At 36.7% G+C, this 16,685-nt stretch overlaps 1 protein-coding gene across 3 annotated transcripts in view; it reads right to left on the bottom strand.

Moving 5' to 3' along the window:
- The window catches only part of LOC111046758 (aromatic-L-amino-acid decarboxylase), a 166,583-nt gene that overhangs the window by 109,099 nt on the left and 40,799 nt on the right, over window positions 1–16,685 (bottom strand). For all 3 annotated transcript variants that reach the window (XM_039424736.1, XM_039424735.1, XM_039424737.1), the window contains 4 exons: window positions 16,069–16,226; window positions 13,803–13,890; window positions 10,631–10,855; window positions 2,205–2,346 (listed from right to left, as the gene is read on the bottom strand). In XM_039424736.1, the coding sequence (XP_039280670.1) occupies window positions 2,205–2,346; window positions 10,631–10,855; window positions 13,803–13,890; window positions 16,069–16,226 (613 nt within the window). The remainder of the gene's footprint in view (window positions 1–2,204; window positions 2,347–10,630; window positions 10,856–13,802; window positions 13,891–16,068; window positions 16,227–16,685) is intronic.

The raw sequence follows: 16,685 nt of genomic DNA, 5'->3' as shown, positions 1-16,685 counted from the left end.
ATGAGACTGGTGGCAGTTGATAGAGCTAATCAATGACTATTATAGGTATGAATTTAATCAAAATCGTTGGAGCCGTTTCCAAGAAAATAGCGAAAAACCCTGTTTTTTACAACATTTTCACCATTTTATCCGCCATCTTGAATTGCATTGGATCGAAATCGTTCGTGTCGGATCCTTATATTGTAAGGACCTTAAGTTCCAAATTTCAAGTCATTCCGTTAATTGGGAGATGAGATATCGTTTACACAGACGCACATACACTCATACACACACACACACATACAGACAAATACCCAAAAATCACTTTTTTGGACTCAGGGGACCTTGAAACGTATAGAAATTTAGAAATTGGGGTACCTTAATTTTTTTCGGAAAGCAATACTTTCCTTACCTATGGTAATAGGGCAAGGAAAGTAAAACAAACAACAACAACATATGATACAATAAGCACCAAGCCGAATGTGTGGATGAGGCAAAGTTAGCCTTTTGCCAAACACTCGTCCACTTTGATGAGTACAAAAGTCCGACACTGAACGGGAAACAACGAGCACGAATGTTCGCTGCTTGCCGAGTAGACAAACATCCATCCACACTACTCGCGATTCGGCGATTTGCTGCTCAGTGTTCGCCGAATGACGCATGTCTGGAGTCGGCCTTAAGGAAAAATAAAAAGCGTTTGAAAGGATATAGCTCTTCAATCTACTAAGGCTTTGGAATTATATGTCAATATTCTACTACAAGTTTTCTATAAACTACACCACACTGCTATATATTTAGGCTTCTATCATTAGAACATTTCAAATATATCATGTATTATTCATTGATAAATATGTTAATACTATTTGAAATTATCAATTATTTGATATTTTTTATTTGAGTGGGGCAGAGTTTGGAAGAGTTATAAGAAGTAATGTACCGTTCAATCTTTAATGGGTTCAATTCAGTTTGAAATTTATTGTTTTTATTGTTAATTTTTTGGAGATTATATCAGTTAAATGGCGGCTTACAGCAGCAATACACTGATGTAGCGTATTTTTGAAGTTTTAAAACGCATTTTGGCACACTGCGATTGGTAAGTCCTGGATCTCTTCTCTGATTCGCTCCTTCAGTTCTTCCAAGGTGTGTGGGCGATCTTTGAAAACTTCATTTTTGAGGTAAACCCATAGAAAAAATTGCATACGCTTAAATCGGGTGAGCGTGCTGGCCATAGTTCTTTGAGAATGGTAACACCACCGTCAATGTCACCTATAAGCGTTATGTGACAATGTTACAAAAGTTTCTGCGCCCCAAATTGGAAGAAGTTGCTGAGGAACATGACTTGGGAGAAATATGGTACTAGCAGGATGAAGCTACAGCCCACACACGGCGCATTTCAATGAATGTGTTGAGACAAATGTTCCCAGGGCAGCTTATCTCACTAAGGGTGGACTTGAGGTGGCCGGCACGCTTACCCGATTTAAGCATATGAATTTTTCTATGGGTTTACCACGAAAAGAAAGTTTTCAAAGATCGCCCACACACCTTGGAAGAGCTAAAGGAGCGAATCAGAGAAGAGATCCAGGCCTTACCAATCGCAGTGTGCCAAAATGCGTTTCAAAACTTCAAAAATACGCTACATCTGTGTATTGCTGCTGATGGCCGCCATTAAACTGGTAAAATTAACAATAAAAACTACATTTCAAACTGAATTGAACCCATTACAGATTTTTTTAAAGTTGAACGGTTCATTACTTATAACCCTTCCAAACTCATCAGTCGACTCTGCCCCACTCTGTATATTTTCAAATAGTATTAATGTATTTATCAATGAATAATACATGATATATGGGGCTCTGTCCCACCACAGAATAGGTACAGAATGGAAACTGTCAATAAAACGCCTATCTAACCAATGCTTTTTACATGACGCAAATACTAGACACGTCACGTGACCTTGGGAAGTTCCAATCCTGGTCTTCTGATTGGCTCGTGGCAGTGAACGAGATCAATTGATCCGGATCATTGAAGTGATCCGAACCTACCATCAATACTATTACAATGAGGCGCTTCCTAACAAGATGGCGGATTTTTGCGACAGGGTACTAGCCAGGTTTCCATACTGTATGTATACTGTGGCCCCACCATGAACTATTAAATTCTATTCCCTAGAACCAAATTCAACATGGATGATCTGATAGTTTCTGTATAATGACTGCACTACTTACACGGGAATTCAGGTATCGATTGCCAAGGCAACTTGAGATATTTCGAGTTTTTAGTGTGCGAAATGAAGGAGGAATTCTGTCGACCGGCCAGGCTCGACACCGACAGAGAGGTCTGCGACTTCATTACTCTTCTCTCCAGACCCTGAAATTTATTAAAATAAATTGATAATATTATATTCATGAATATAATCAATAGTTTAATATCGAGTAGAACAGCTTGCAAATTGTCACAACCACATATACCGGGTTACCCAGAATAACGGGAAAATTTAAAAACGCCATAAAACATTAGTGGGAAGGGCAAAATGATTTTATTCAAACTAATGTAAAGTTCAAGATTTGCCATTTGAGAATTATTAATAACATCTATCACTTTTTGACAATTATTTCTTCAAAATGGCTTCCTCCTGCACGGTTGTTGCACCGGTAGGGTTCAGTTTTCAAATTCAAATTCAAATTCGAATTGTTTTATTCATAAAATATTACATATCCACAAAATATAAAAGTGTTATAAATTACATGAATAAATTCTCCCTGCCTGGATGATTTGTCCGTGTGCAGGGAGGAGTCGCAAATTATCAGACAGAGGGCAAACACTAGCAATAATAAAATAAATTACAAACTATGAATAATAAATAAATTTGAAAGAATAATAAGAGAGTTTATTTTAATAATAAATTTTAAAACTAAAGATAGAAAAAAAACAATAAATAAATAAAATAAAAGTGTCAGCTCGACGGCGTTTAAAGGGCTGAGTTGGGAGTAATATAGCTTTATTAGCGTGGTACTGTGTGTAATATTTGAATGTTATTCTGTGTTCAGAACTAGAAATATTCATCTATATGGAGAATGTAGAAGAGCCTCCGCAGCATCTGAACCGATGCAGAGCAGCCACCCGGTCACTCTCCGCTTGTAGACGGCAACGCTAACCCCCTCAGTAGTTGAAATCTCGGCCGGTACATTACGGTAAAGCCAATGGGCTAAATGAAAACAGTTTCCAAGTTGAATTGAATTACTTAAACGGGGAAATTGAATATTTATATGCAATCTGTTTCTAGTGGGATAATAATGTTGAATTTCATTGAAGACAAAGTTACTTTTTTTATAAAGACAAGTAAATTTTTTATAAATAATTGTTTTATATTTAATACAGGGAATTCTTGGAAAAGTAAATGTGTTGGATATCTATGATTTTTGGCCAATAGTGTTTTAATAAGTGCTCTCTGTGAGACCGCGACAGGACGCAGGACACCCAAGGAGGCACCGCCCCACGCCAAGATGCCATACTCAAGCAATGTCTGCACATATGCATAGTAGACAGAACGACAGTGTCCAGGACTCAGGAACCTTCCCAGCTGTGCAAAAGCATAATTCATTTTACGCAACCTCTGCCTGAGGTACTGCACATGGGCCACCCAACTCAACTTGTGGTCGAATATTATGCCAAGATATTTGTGAGTTAAGACTTGTTCTATCTCAGGACAGTTACAGTCATTGGAGAATGGGTCACCACATGAATGCATCCTGAGCACCCTGGGCCCGGGGCTATTACGAAGGAATATAGGTAGACACTTGGATTTCGAAATATTAATTGACAACACATTGTTGTCAAACCAATTTTTTAGTTTAACGAGATCAGAGGAAGCATTATTGAATGTTTCAGTCCATGTGCAGCCTGTAGACACAAGTGCCGTGTCATCGGCAAAGAGGAATAATTGACCATGTAGGTGCAACCTGGATATGTTATTGATGTAAATGAGGAAAAGTAGGGGGCCCAAGGTACTCCCCTGCACCACTCCATAATCAACTGCAATAGAATCACTGTCTGTGCCATTTAATGATATTCTCTGTGTTCTATCTTCAAAATAGCTTCTAAACCATCTTAAGGTGAGATTCTTGAAGCCAATTGCTTCAAGTTTTGCAAAAAGTATATTCCTATCTATTGAATCAAAGGCCTTGGCTAAATCCAGAAAGAAATTAGAACTTGTTTATTGCTAGATTGTGTGGTAACATACTTGTTAATTTCAAAAAGAGCATCGGATGTGTTTTTAGAGGTTCTAAAGCCGTACTGGTTGTTAGAAATGATATTGTTGTTGTCTAAGTAGTTATTGACTTGGATTTTCACGCATTTCTCAATTATTTTAGCTAGAGCAATCAGAAGGGAAATTGGCCGGAAGTTACTTATAATTGATTTCGAGCCAGATTTGTATATAGGTATAACTTTAGCCAATTTGCAAGACTCCGGAAAACTGCCAGAGGAAATACTGAGATTAATTATGTGTAAAAGCGGGATGAGCAGCCCATGCACATTATCCTTCAACAGCTGAGTCGGAATTGAATCCCAACCCGGCGCAGAACGCCCCCTCATGCTGCCCACCACAGTCAGCAATTCATGCTCAGCAACAGGACGAAGCTCAAACACGGCACCGGTAGCGTAGTCAGAGTCCCTCACCTCAGATGGACCAGAGGGTTGGATCACCGCAGCCAGACGCGCCCCCACAGAGGCAAAAAATCTATTGAAATCATTAGAAATTTCTTCCACCTTTGGGGGAGGAGCAGGGTTGCCGTCATTGAAAGCGTCAACCGGAAACTTATCTTTATGAGTGGGTTGACCAGAAATCTCATTAACAACTGACCAGAATTTTCGAGGGTCTCCTCCCGCTGTATCTATTTTATTTTTATAATAAGTGAATTTAGCTCGTTTTATAGTTGAGTGAAGGACATTTCTATACCGTATATATCTATTTTTTAGAGCCAGGTTGAAAGGTTGATTTTGTGACTGTTTTCTAAGTTTGTCTCTATTGCGGATTGAGTTAACCAAATTATAAGTGATCCATGGTTTTAGCCTCGAATTTTTTGCGTTATTAACAACTTCAACAGTATTGGATGATATTATATTTTGTAAGGTACTGATAAAATTAATTGAGGATGTGTTTAGATCAGTTACATCTGTTACGTGATCCCAGTTTTGATGAGATATAGAAAGGTTGATATTGGACCAGTTACGTATTAACTTTACAACCCGTTGTTCAGGTCTTTTGTTTTCTCGGGTGTGAAGTATATTAATACATGTAGCAAAATGATCTATCACAGCTGATTCTATTACTACTGATTTTGCAACAAATTTACTAATCCGTCTTAGAAAAAAATGGTCTAAGCAGCTATTACTGTCAGGTCTTGTAATGTTCTCTATGCACGGTATCAGATTTGCCTCACATAGCGTGTCCAAATAATCGTCACGTAATGGATAAGGATTAGGCTGTAGAAGATCGCAATTAATATCTCCACCAAATATACATAATTTGGAATGGCGAAATTCATTATCATAGTACGTAGAGAGACCCTCGATGAACTGTGGAAAGCTGGAATTAGGACTACGATAAACGGCCAACAGATCGAATTTAACCCCCTCCCAATTGAAATTAAGAAATAAGCTCGTGGCCACTCCACCCAGCAGCAGCTGACTGCAAGTAACGGATAGGCTACTATCAATATAGACGACAATACCATCGCTACTATTTAAGTTATTATAGGACCTATGCAGAGTGTATCCATGAATGTTATTTAAATCGCTATCATCCTTAAGCCAAGCTTCCGTAAGGATAATACAATGAAATTTTACTTGAAGCCCTTGCAAAAGAACTACGAAAGAATCAAAGTTTTTATTATAACTACGAATGTTTTGGTGGATAACCCTAAACGCCGTCGATTTGTCAGCATCAATGTTAACGAAATTATTTATATCATTACAGATAACACAGTCTATTAAAGGAGAATCATAAGCATCTGCATCCAGATCCATTATCTCTAAAGTAGGCAATAAAAGAAAAGAAGAAGAAAATATACAATAATTGTCGTCGCTTGCCACTCATGGTGCTTTATATGTTAAATATAAAATTTAGCAAGCCGCAAAAAGATAGCAATTCATTAAATTGGATAGAGTTTAAAACAAAGTTATCATATTAGGCTTGGTAAGTTATAAATCATGTACAGTATTTGAATTTTACCTATGTATTTTTTACTGACAATGCCTTTATACATGTGTATGTTTTCGGACAGTCGCCTTTAATCTATTCTATTCTAGTAGAAATAAGAACTACTTATTGGATCTACTTACAACTTATTGGATAGATTATGATTATGATTAAATAAAAGAGATCCTCTAAATAAAACAAATAATATCAATATATATAAAAGAATAAAAGAAAAAATATGAAAAAGTAGTTCACTGAACTATCATAATATTATAGAAGAATGTACATATCGTGTACAATATGCTGAAGAAAACAAATCTCGTCCGATAGAAATTCTTATAATCCAGTTGTTTCAACTTCAGTAAGTTGAGGATAGTATTACCGTATTGTATTGGTTTTCTTATACTAGAGTGAGTATAATATAAATATTGAACATTTTCCATCCATTGAATGAAATAAAAGAAAGTTCAGCTAGAAGAACAAAAAAGACATCTTCATGCTCAGAGGAATCAAAAACGAAAAAACGTAATAGATGTCTAGTATGACAAAAAAACAGAAATTGGATAAAAAACAATCTAAAAGCAGAGTATCCTCTTCCACACCGATCATAGTGCTATCATTATCTCAGATTTTTGAGTGGAGACTTATCACCACTTATCTGCTTTACTGAACAACAATAATAAGGTAGATACAGCACTTTTATCTTAACTCACAACACCTCATTAAATCGTAATGTTGGATTGTTCGAATGTAAAATGTCTATTTATACAGTTTAAACTTGTAGAAGAATGAGGAGGTCCCTTTAATAGGAGAAAAAGGAAGAGGATCATGGATATAAGAAAAGAAATTAATAATATTAGAACGGAAAGGATGAAGCGAAAAATATGAGTAAGCAAGAATTTTAGTGCACTACATAAGCATGATGGGCTACATTAAGCTACATGTTAGCTTATGCATTTGCTAGCATTCAGTATGCAAACCAGAAAGTATTATTAATTATATGCTTTGATTTGTACATAATCAATTATTCAATAGAGTGAAGGAAGGCTTTGCGATATAGTACACCACAATTCCTCCCTCAATATCTATGAATACTGTTGAATAAAAATTTAATTAACTGAATGAATAGTTTTGTGATCTAATTGAAAAGATAATTGTTCTATATGAGAGTGCAATTCTAAATACAATTTAAGCAAGTGGGTTCAGCCTACTTGTAGCCAACAGAATAGGTTATGGAAATTTCTGAGGAAACCAAATTTTTTCGCTTATAAGAGAGGAGTATGAGTGAGAGAGAGGTAAAGGAGTTATGGAATAAATGATAATAAAAGCACTAACTGATTGTCCTCGTCCTCACCACTCTTATCCTCGCCATCATTGATGTTATCTGTTGGTTCAGGAGTTTGGGATGCGGATTTAAACTCCTCAAGTTGGTCCAAATTCATGATCCGGAAAACAGGGCTTGTTGCGCTTTTCCTGGCTAACACTCTTCCTTCACGGACCCATACGGAAGCCAGTTTGTTCGTTTTCAGCAGGGCTCTCGCAGCATTGAAAATGGAGCTCGTATGCTGCGCCAGATGTTCATTGATGTAAATCTGTCTGTTTGGAAATTGATTATGAAGTTCTACGGCAGAAAGACCTTTCCTCTGCTTCCTCGCATGAATCCATTCACTTTTCGTCAAACGAGAAACAAAGTTCACGACAATGGGCGGCGGGTTATTTTTATTTCTGTTAGGTAGCCTATGCGCTGCTGAAACATCATATTTATCGTGTCTAATGTTCAACAAGGCTGCTATTCTTTGTAAAATGAAGAAAACATTCTCACCCTTTGTAACAGGGATGCCAGTGATTATAACATTGATTTTTCTTGTGTGTTGCTGAAGATCAGCAACCTGCAATTTCAAGAATTTCACTTCACCACAGAGACGAGAGTTCTCAACCACCAACTTATCTATACTTTCTGTGTTCTTACCACATTTTTTTTCAATATCATTGAATTGAGTTTTTAGCTCACTGACGTCTTTTTTTACTGATGTTAGATCGACTTGGACTTGATCAAGTTTAGCATTTGTTTCTATTCGGAAAGCTTTGAGAATAGAAGCTACACTGTCCTGTTCACTGTCTTGATGACTACACTTTTCGCTCTTCCAGTTTTTTCTAAGGCTGAATTTTTTATTTGGGTCACTAGACTTATCGTCCAAACAAGCAGGGTGAAACGCACCATTGCACGCTGTACACTTGAAGCAGTCTTGCTTGCTCACTTGGACACTGGAATTACACTTTTTGCACGTGTCTGACATTTCCAAAAGTTATAGAAGAAAGGAAACTAAAATGAATTAAAACTGAAAGAATTCGAAGAGTTCGGTATTGCGGAATTCAGGCAGAAGCACGGAGCAGCAAACGACAACCAGTTAGCGAGATAACAGACGGTTCGAAAATAGATGTTTAATCATCGGCTGACCGACTGCGACTGATTATGTTTATATATGTTTATTATGTTTAAATATATACAGAGTGAACCAGAATAACGGGAACTTTTAAAAACGCCATAAGACATTAATGGGAAGGGCAAAAATGATTTTAACCAAACTAATGTAAAGTACAAGACTTGCCATTTGAGAATTATTAATAACATCTATCACTTTTCGACAAATACTTCTTCAAGATGGCTTCCTCCTGCACGAATACACTCTTGAAATCTGTGTTGACGATTCCTGAACGATTGCTGCAACATTTCAGCTGGGATATTGTTAATTTCATTTTGAATTGTATGTTATGATTCAACCACAGTTATTGGTCAAGTTGTAAAAACGTTTGATTTTAAATAGCTCCACAAACAGAAAATCACAGGTGGACAGATCATGGGACCAGGAAACGCAGATGCTGCAGCGATCAATGAGGAATCGTCAGCACAGATTTCAAGAGTGTATTCGTGCAGGAGGAAGCCATCTTAAAGAAGTAATTGTCAGAAAGTGATAGATGTTATTAATAATTCTCAAATGGCAAGTCTTGAACTTTACATTAGTTTGAATAAAATAATTTTTGCCCTTCCCACTAATGTTTTATGGCGTTTTAAAAGTTCCCGTTATTCTGTGTCACCCTGTACTTTTCATCTTATTGAACATAAAATCTCATTGCTCTTACGGATCACCAATAAATACGGCACACATGTTTTGCTGTCTCCCATTTTGAAATGTATAATTTGAAGGAATAAGACCACATAATTTGAGAACGAATAACTTTGAAAGTTTAAGGGCCGTTTGCACAGTCAAAGCTTGAACCGAATTCAATCAGCTGGTGGCTCAAAATAAAAATCTGGTGTGGCGCACTCACACAACTTTCCTTGCCGTTATGGAAATGGATCACCTTACGCTAGTGTTCCCGCGCATCTCAAGTCTACTATTCAAAGATCTGAGCCAGCTGGTGACAGGACAATAGTAGCCCTACCTCATAATGTATAAGTTTATGATTCACAGCGACTCAAATAACTGCCTCTATAATTTCTCATCACTATTTCATTGTTTGTAGGCTTTATTTATGTAGGACAATAACACTGAAGACACACGAGCTCTGCTATCTCTTCATAGTGAATGATTTAATAGAATCAACAGTTGCCAACAGTTTGCAATTGAATAATCACATTTTCTCGAATTTCGAGCTTATTTTCAATTTTAGGTGGAAATGTTAATAGAAATTAATTGTAGAGATTTTCATGCTCAATCTTTTCCACTTGAAATTTTTCGTTTAAATTATATCTGAGACCTGATAATTGAAAATCTAAAATCAAACTTTGCATAGATGGGGCGGAGCTCCTGAAATTTTCTCAGATATGGGACTTGTGGCAGTTGATATAGCTTATCAATGACTATTTTAGGTATAGATTTGATCAAAATCGTTGGAGCCATTTTCGAGAAAATCGCGAAAACCCCTGTTTTTGACAACATTTTCGCCATTTTAGCCGCCATCTTGAATTGCATTTGATCAAAATTGTTCGTGTCGGATCCTTATAGTGTAAGGACCTTAAGTTCCAAATTTCTAGTTACCGTATTCCATTTATTGGGAGATGAGATATCGTGTACACAGACACACATACACTCATACACACACACACACACTCATACACACACACACACACACACACACACACCACACACACACACACACACACACACACACACACACACACACACACACACACACACATACAGACCAATACACTTTTTTGGACTCAGGGGACCTTGAAACGTATAGAAATTTAGAAATTGGGGTACCTTAATTTTTTCGGAAAGCAATACTTTCCTTACGTATGGTGATAGGGCAAGGAAAGTAAAAATGAATCACTCTATGCCAAACGAGACTTGATATTGATTTAATCCAGTTTAGAATGACATTCGGTTTAAACTGTGACTGTGCAAACTGCACTAAATTTTAGAAATTTGTTGAATTGTTACAGACCGATTTGGCAGCTGCATCGTCTGATGCCAGCAGATTGGTCACCGAACTGCTGCGTTTAACAAACTCGACATGGTTGTACTGGATGGTGTCACACGCATGCGTAGTAGCATCCGTCTGCGCCCTATACTTGAGCAGCGAGAACGCATGCGTCGTGAGCAGACAGTTGTCGGCTGTAGCTATCACCGTCACCACCGTCTGCGCGCCGCTACCGTCTCTGAATGTCAGCTGTCAACACACAATTAGGGCCAAGCCACATGAGGCGATCTTGCATATGGTGAGCTCCAAGTTTGTATTGTATGATTGAATTGAAGAATAAAAATTCTTTATCTATCTACCTATTTTTAAAATCATATTTCTACATTATTAAAAAACCAACTCACCAGCTAGAAGAGGATAGCGCTATCTGCTGTATAGAATAATAGACGAGGAGAACACCAATGTTAATCGAATACTGCCATTATAACGTGGACCTCACTATACTAGTAGTTCTGTGAACAGTAGACCTCACGCAGTATTCTCATCCACAAGAACCTGATTGAAACTATAGACCTTATGGAAATACAGCAATAGACTGGCTTCTCCACACATCTGTGTAATCACTTGTCAGCTGATTTATAATGAATATTCTATAGTCTGATTTTTACTGTAATATTGGCGTATGAAGGAGGCTCCTTTTTTCTTTATATTATCCTTGAAATGCAAAAATTCAAAAAACCTTGTATATACGTCGAAGCGCAATTTAAAAAGGAACATACCTGTCAAATTTCATGAAAATCTATTACCGCGTTTCGCCGTAAATGCGCAACATATAAACATATAAACATTCAAACATTTGAACATTCAAACATTTCAACATTAAGAGAAATGCCAAACCGTCGATTTTCAAGATGTTCGATGTTTTTGAACTGGTAGTATTACAGTCAACTGTCTACTAACGTTGATGGAAAGATACATTTTCAAGATGTTCAATGTTTTTGAACGGGTAGTGTTATAGTCCACTAGACAGCTGATTTATGATGAATAGTCCTATAGTCTGATTTTTACTCTAATATTGGCGTATGAAGGAGGCTCCTTTTTCCTTTTATATTATCCTTGAAATGCAAAAATTCAAAAAACCTTGTATATACGTCGACGCGCAATTTAAAAAGGAACATACCTGTCAAATTTCATGAAAGTCTATTACCGCGTTTCGCCGTAAATGCGCAACATTTAAAAATTTAAACATTAAGAGAAATGTCAAACCCTTAAATCTTAGACCTCACTTCGCTCGGTCAACAAGTCAAGCTATGTTTAACATGAAGCTGGACCCACATAATTTATATCAGTGCTGGACCCTATAATATCAGTGTACGTGTCTATAGTGAGGTCCGCGTTATAATGACAGTATTTGATTATCAATGGTATTGCCATACTTCTCTATCATTCAACAAATCGGTTAGCGCTATCTCTTTCTCGCTTTGCTCTGTTGTCAGATCGTCTTTTAACAATGTAGAATTAATAATGAAAAATATTTCATCTTAATTATGTAAATTCATTATGAAATTATTGAAAAATATAATAATTAATTGCCTAATAAAATATAATTAATTATTTTAAACTAGAATGAACAGTTTTAGTACATACATTTTTTGGACTCAAATTAGTGTGTGAATTAAGTTATCATTTACATAACCTCTAGACTGTGTATTACAAATTAAGGTTTAAAGAGTTTAAGGTTCAAGGTTTTGGGCGAATGCCTGTTGTTTTTACCTGCATTGTATCTATTGTCTATGAATGAATGAATATTACATCAATAATCCTGTATCAGCTACCGTCTATAGAAGGCATTGACAAGACAGAGGTTCGGCAACGTTGTTCTCCTATCTTTCTCCACTGCCATTATAAAGTGGACCTTACTTTACAGAAACAGTCGTTGAGGCGTCAGTGTATAGAAAAATCAACCATGACGCGGCTGGAGATAATAATGTTTATAAACATTATTTTTCTACAACTGCGCGTAAAAAAGGAATTTACATACTCAATTCTCCTCGTAAAACAGCTTATTTCTAAGGAGAATCTACTTTTTCACTCGCAAACCATCCGCGCATGCGCAGTAGATTTCCTTTACGCTCGGTAATCATTTGCGCATGCGCAGAAGAGTTTCTTTACGCTCGCTAATCAGCTGATGGTAAGCAGCTCGCCAAAAGGTCAAATCTTAATCTAAAAAGTCGGTAATTGTAACTCCGCCGATATAAGTAATTTAACAGGTTTGGGCAGTTGTAGAAAAAATGTTCTACAGCCATGATGGATATCAGTGTAGACGAATTATTATAAACTCCGCCAGATATGTGATTTAACAGGTTTGTGCAGTTGTAGAAAAAATTTTGTATGTAGTTCGCACGTAATGCTTCTTTATCGCTCTTGCAAAATTATTACGTCGCGCGTAATGCTTCTTTATCGCTCTTGCAAAATTATCACAATCCGCTTCGCGTCGCGTGATAACTGTTTTGCGCGAGCGAGGAAGTCGCGCATTACGCTCTTAATACATAAATAGCTATTAACAGTGTATTTTTCTTTTATAGGTAGTTTTGTAGCAGGGTAAGGGCTCTGCCACATGAGGCATTTTGCAGACATTGAGGCATTCGTCCGGAAGCCCTCCGATTGGCTGAAATCATAACTTTCTCAACTCAATTTGTCAGCATTTCTAATGAAGTGTAATAGATAGTCTATATTCAACCAATACTGACTATATTATCAAACGAATCCTTTAACGAAAGGGGTAGATGTAGGCATCTCCTCATAAATCATAGCTCTTTCAGCTCAATTTGACAGCATTTCCAAGGAAAAGTAAGAGGTAGTTCCAATTCAACTAATACTGACTATATTTAGTGAATCGTATTCCAAAAGGTGTAAATATAGGCAACCCGTCGTACATCATAGCTCTTCCAGCTAAAGTTGTCAGCATTTCCAATAAAGAGTAATAGGTAGTTCCAATTCAACCTATACTGTCTTTATTCTGGCAAACCCGGAAGGTTTACAACCCAATGCAACTTGAATTATTCCTCTTCGACTTTCCACAGCTTTCAATAGGCAGAATATCAGTGGCATTTTGAGCGAGTTCTTCAGTCCGGGAACTCAGTAGAAATATTGAAAGGTGACATTGATTTCAAATGAGAATAGTGTTTGAACTAACCTGTGTTTTGAACGATATCGGATGAGACGACTTGAATCCAATAGTGACCTGCAGAGAGATGGACTTCTTCGTCACGGCGGCTTCTTCGCTGTAAACATTTACAAGAGCAATATAAAATTTGTAATCTTAATATTTCATGAGAAAAATAATTGATTAAATGATAAAACATGTAATAACACACTATAACAGAGAACAGTAATGAAATTATAAAGCATACAATAATACACTATTTGACCGAACGTAGTGAGGTCTATGTTTTAATACACTATTCGACCAAACGCAGTGAGGCCTATGTTTTAACCTTGATTTTCTTTCGTCTGTCTGTATGTATGTATGTAACGCATTTACGGCCAAACGCGTTGGTAGAATTCTATGAGGTTTGGCAGAAATATTCCTTTCTTAACTGCGCGTCGATGTATACACAAGAGTTTTGAAATTTTGCATTTCAAGGATAATATGGAAGGAAAAGGAATTTCTTCCATACTCCGATATCACTATTATATTATCTACTCTGAAAATAGGATTAATCAGACTATAGAATTATTCATAATCAATCAGCTGACAAGTGGATTATTCATTGCATGCATTACACAGATGTCTGGAGAAGCCGGTGAACAGGTGACACCAGATACTTGTGGATGAGAAAGCTGCGTGAGGTCTACTGTTCACAGAACTACTGGAATAACGCAATGAATGATTGAGTAACAATCTTTTCAAGACAAAAATACAGATACATGTGGTAGAAACAAAAATTCATAATAAAGATTCAGATAATTTATTCATTTGTAGCAATTGGAGATAATCTGAAAAATATATTATAGGATCAGAGTTGCTGAATAGGAAACCATCTTGATTTTGTTTGAAACTGGCGGTACAGGAATTTCCCGACAGGAAATTAGAGAAAGATGTCTTAGAGAGAGATGAATATTAGTCACGGAAGATGGAAACCAGGAAGGAGAAGTGTTCTCTACTCCATGCTGTAGTGAAATTCACCTCAAATTACTAACATTCCTTATAAATGAAAAACAATTATCCCATTCAACTAATTATCACAGTTAAAAGTGCTCTAGTATTGATAATTATCAAAATTATCAGCAATATAATAACTCAAACTACTACAGATGAATGGCATGACTATCTATATTCAATAATACAAACTACTGATGAGCTATTTCTCATGAATGCTCAGACGATTATCATCTCGCACTGGTACAACTGCATTATTTGCAGTCCTTGCAAATAAGGATTTGAAATCCTTGCACTACATTCTTAAGCTGGATTGGCACTCAGCAGTGACTGTGAACAGTGAAAATATAATTTCTTTAAGTTCCAATTGGATTATTCATACTCGCTCGGCCGGGCGGAATGGAAATAGTCCAATTAGAGAGCTACTGTAAATGATTTTAAATCGATAATTTTAAATTTGAAAAATAGATTATTTTTCTACATTGTTAGAAAACAATCTGGTGATGTTGCCACGTTGCGTAGCTGCTGGAAAAAGATAGCGCTATCTGCTGTGTCGAATGACAGACAAGGATAGCAACACCAATGTTAATCAAATACTGCCCGCTCGCAGCCGTGCTGAGATAAAATAGTCCAATCAGAACTCATGGAAATTACATTGCCAATAATGTACTATAGTGAGGTCCACGTTATAATGACAGTATTTGATCAACTTTAGTTTTGCTATCCTTGTCTATCACTCGACAAAGCCGGTGGTACTATCCTTTTCTAGGTTCACAACGATGACAATTATGTTTTTGACAGTGAAGAAATATAATTAATTAATGCAGAGAATCGGCATCGCTATTTTTCTATCTTTATCCACTGCCATTATAACGTGGACCACACTATGGACACGCACGCTGGTATTATTTATTTATTTATACATTGATAGATACAATATAATTCTCAACTATGAATGATTGAGGAAGGAACAACAGGCTTGAAGCCCAAAACTGTTCCTTTCCCAAATTTAGATATAAATTGTCCAAAAAATATTTACATGACTCTAGTCGAGAGCAAGTGTTTCCAAATGGTGACACTGAGACCAGTCGATTCTAGTCTCCGCGACGTCACCATTTGAAAACACATGTTCTCGACTAGAGTCGAGTCTCTTCTAGACCTGAGTCGCGTAAGTGTGAGTTGAGCCTATTAGATCGGATATACCGGTATCAGCTATCATCTATAGAAGGCAGTGGCAAGACAGAGAATCGGTAACGCTGTTCCCCACTGCTATTATAAGGTGGATCTCACTTTGGCGTACCTGTAGGACACATGCAGTGTCTCCTGAGCAGCCTGGCTGAGTTTGATGACCTGCAAAGAGAACTGGCCGTGGCTGTCATCCTCCCCACTCGGCTCATCCTTGGTGATTGTCAGACGGCGCACTGATTCCACCTCCAGAGGGATCGGCGGAAAGTAAATCTGCAAATTAATTAATTGAACAATTGAAAATGAATAAATGATTGAACATTGGAAAATAAATAAATAATTGAACAATCTTGTAACTTGAATAAAAACACAAATATGTTGTCAAATTGTACACAGTTTTATTTGGTACACGACCATGGTTTCGTGACCACACCGGTCACATTTTCAAGTTAACTGTATGACAACATATGATGTTGATGAATTTGACTGTGTGTTTTTATTCAATTATGAAACGGTTCTACAATATTGACAATGACTCAGTCGAATCTTGTTACTGTTCTAATCCATTTATTCAAATCGAAAACAAAAACTGGCTGCTGGATAATAGAATAAATCATGAACTAATTTTCCATAATTCTATTTTATCAATTTTCGATTATATTATTTTTTTAATATTAGTATTATAAATATTTTTCTTTAATAAGAATTCTTGGGTTTTTCAATTTGAAATAT

This window comes from Nilaparvata lugens, chromosome 3 (genome assembly GCF_014356525.2).
Source record: "Nilaparvata lugens isolate BPH chromosome 3, ASM1435652v1, whole genome shotgun sequence".
NCBI classification, from domain to species: domain Eukaryota; kingdom Metazoa; phylum Arthropoda; class Insecta; order Hemiptera; family Delphacidae; genus Nilaparvata; species Nilaparvata lugens.
Note: the sequence above shows the minus strand (reverse complement) of the source record. Positions and strands in the feature narration are given on the sequence as shown.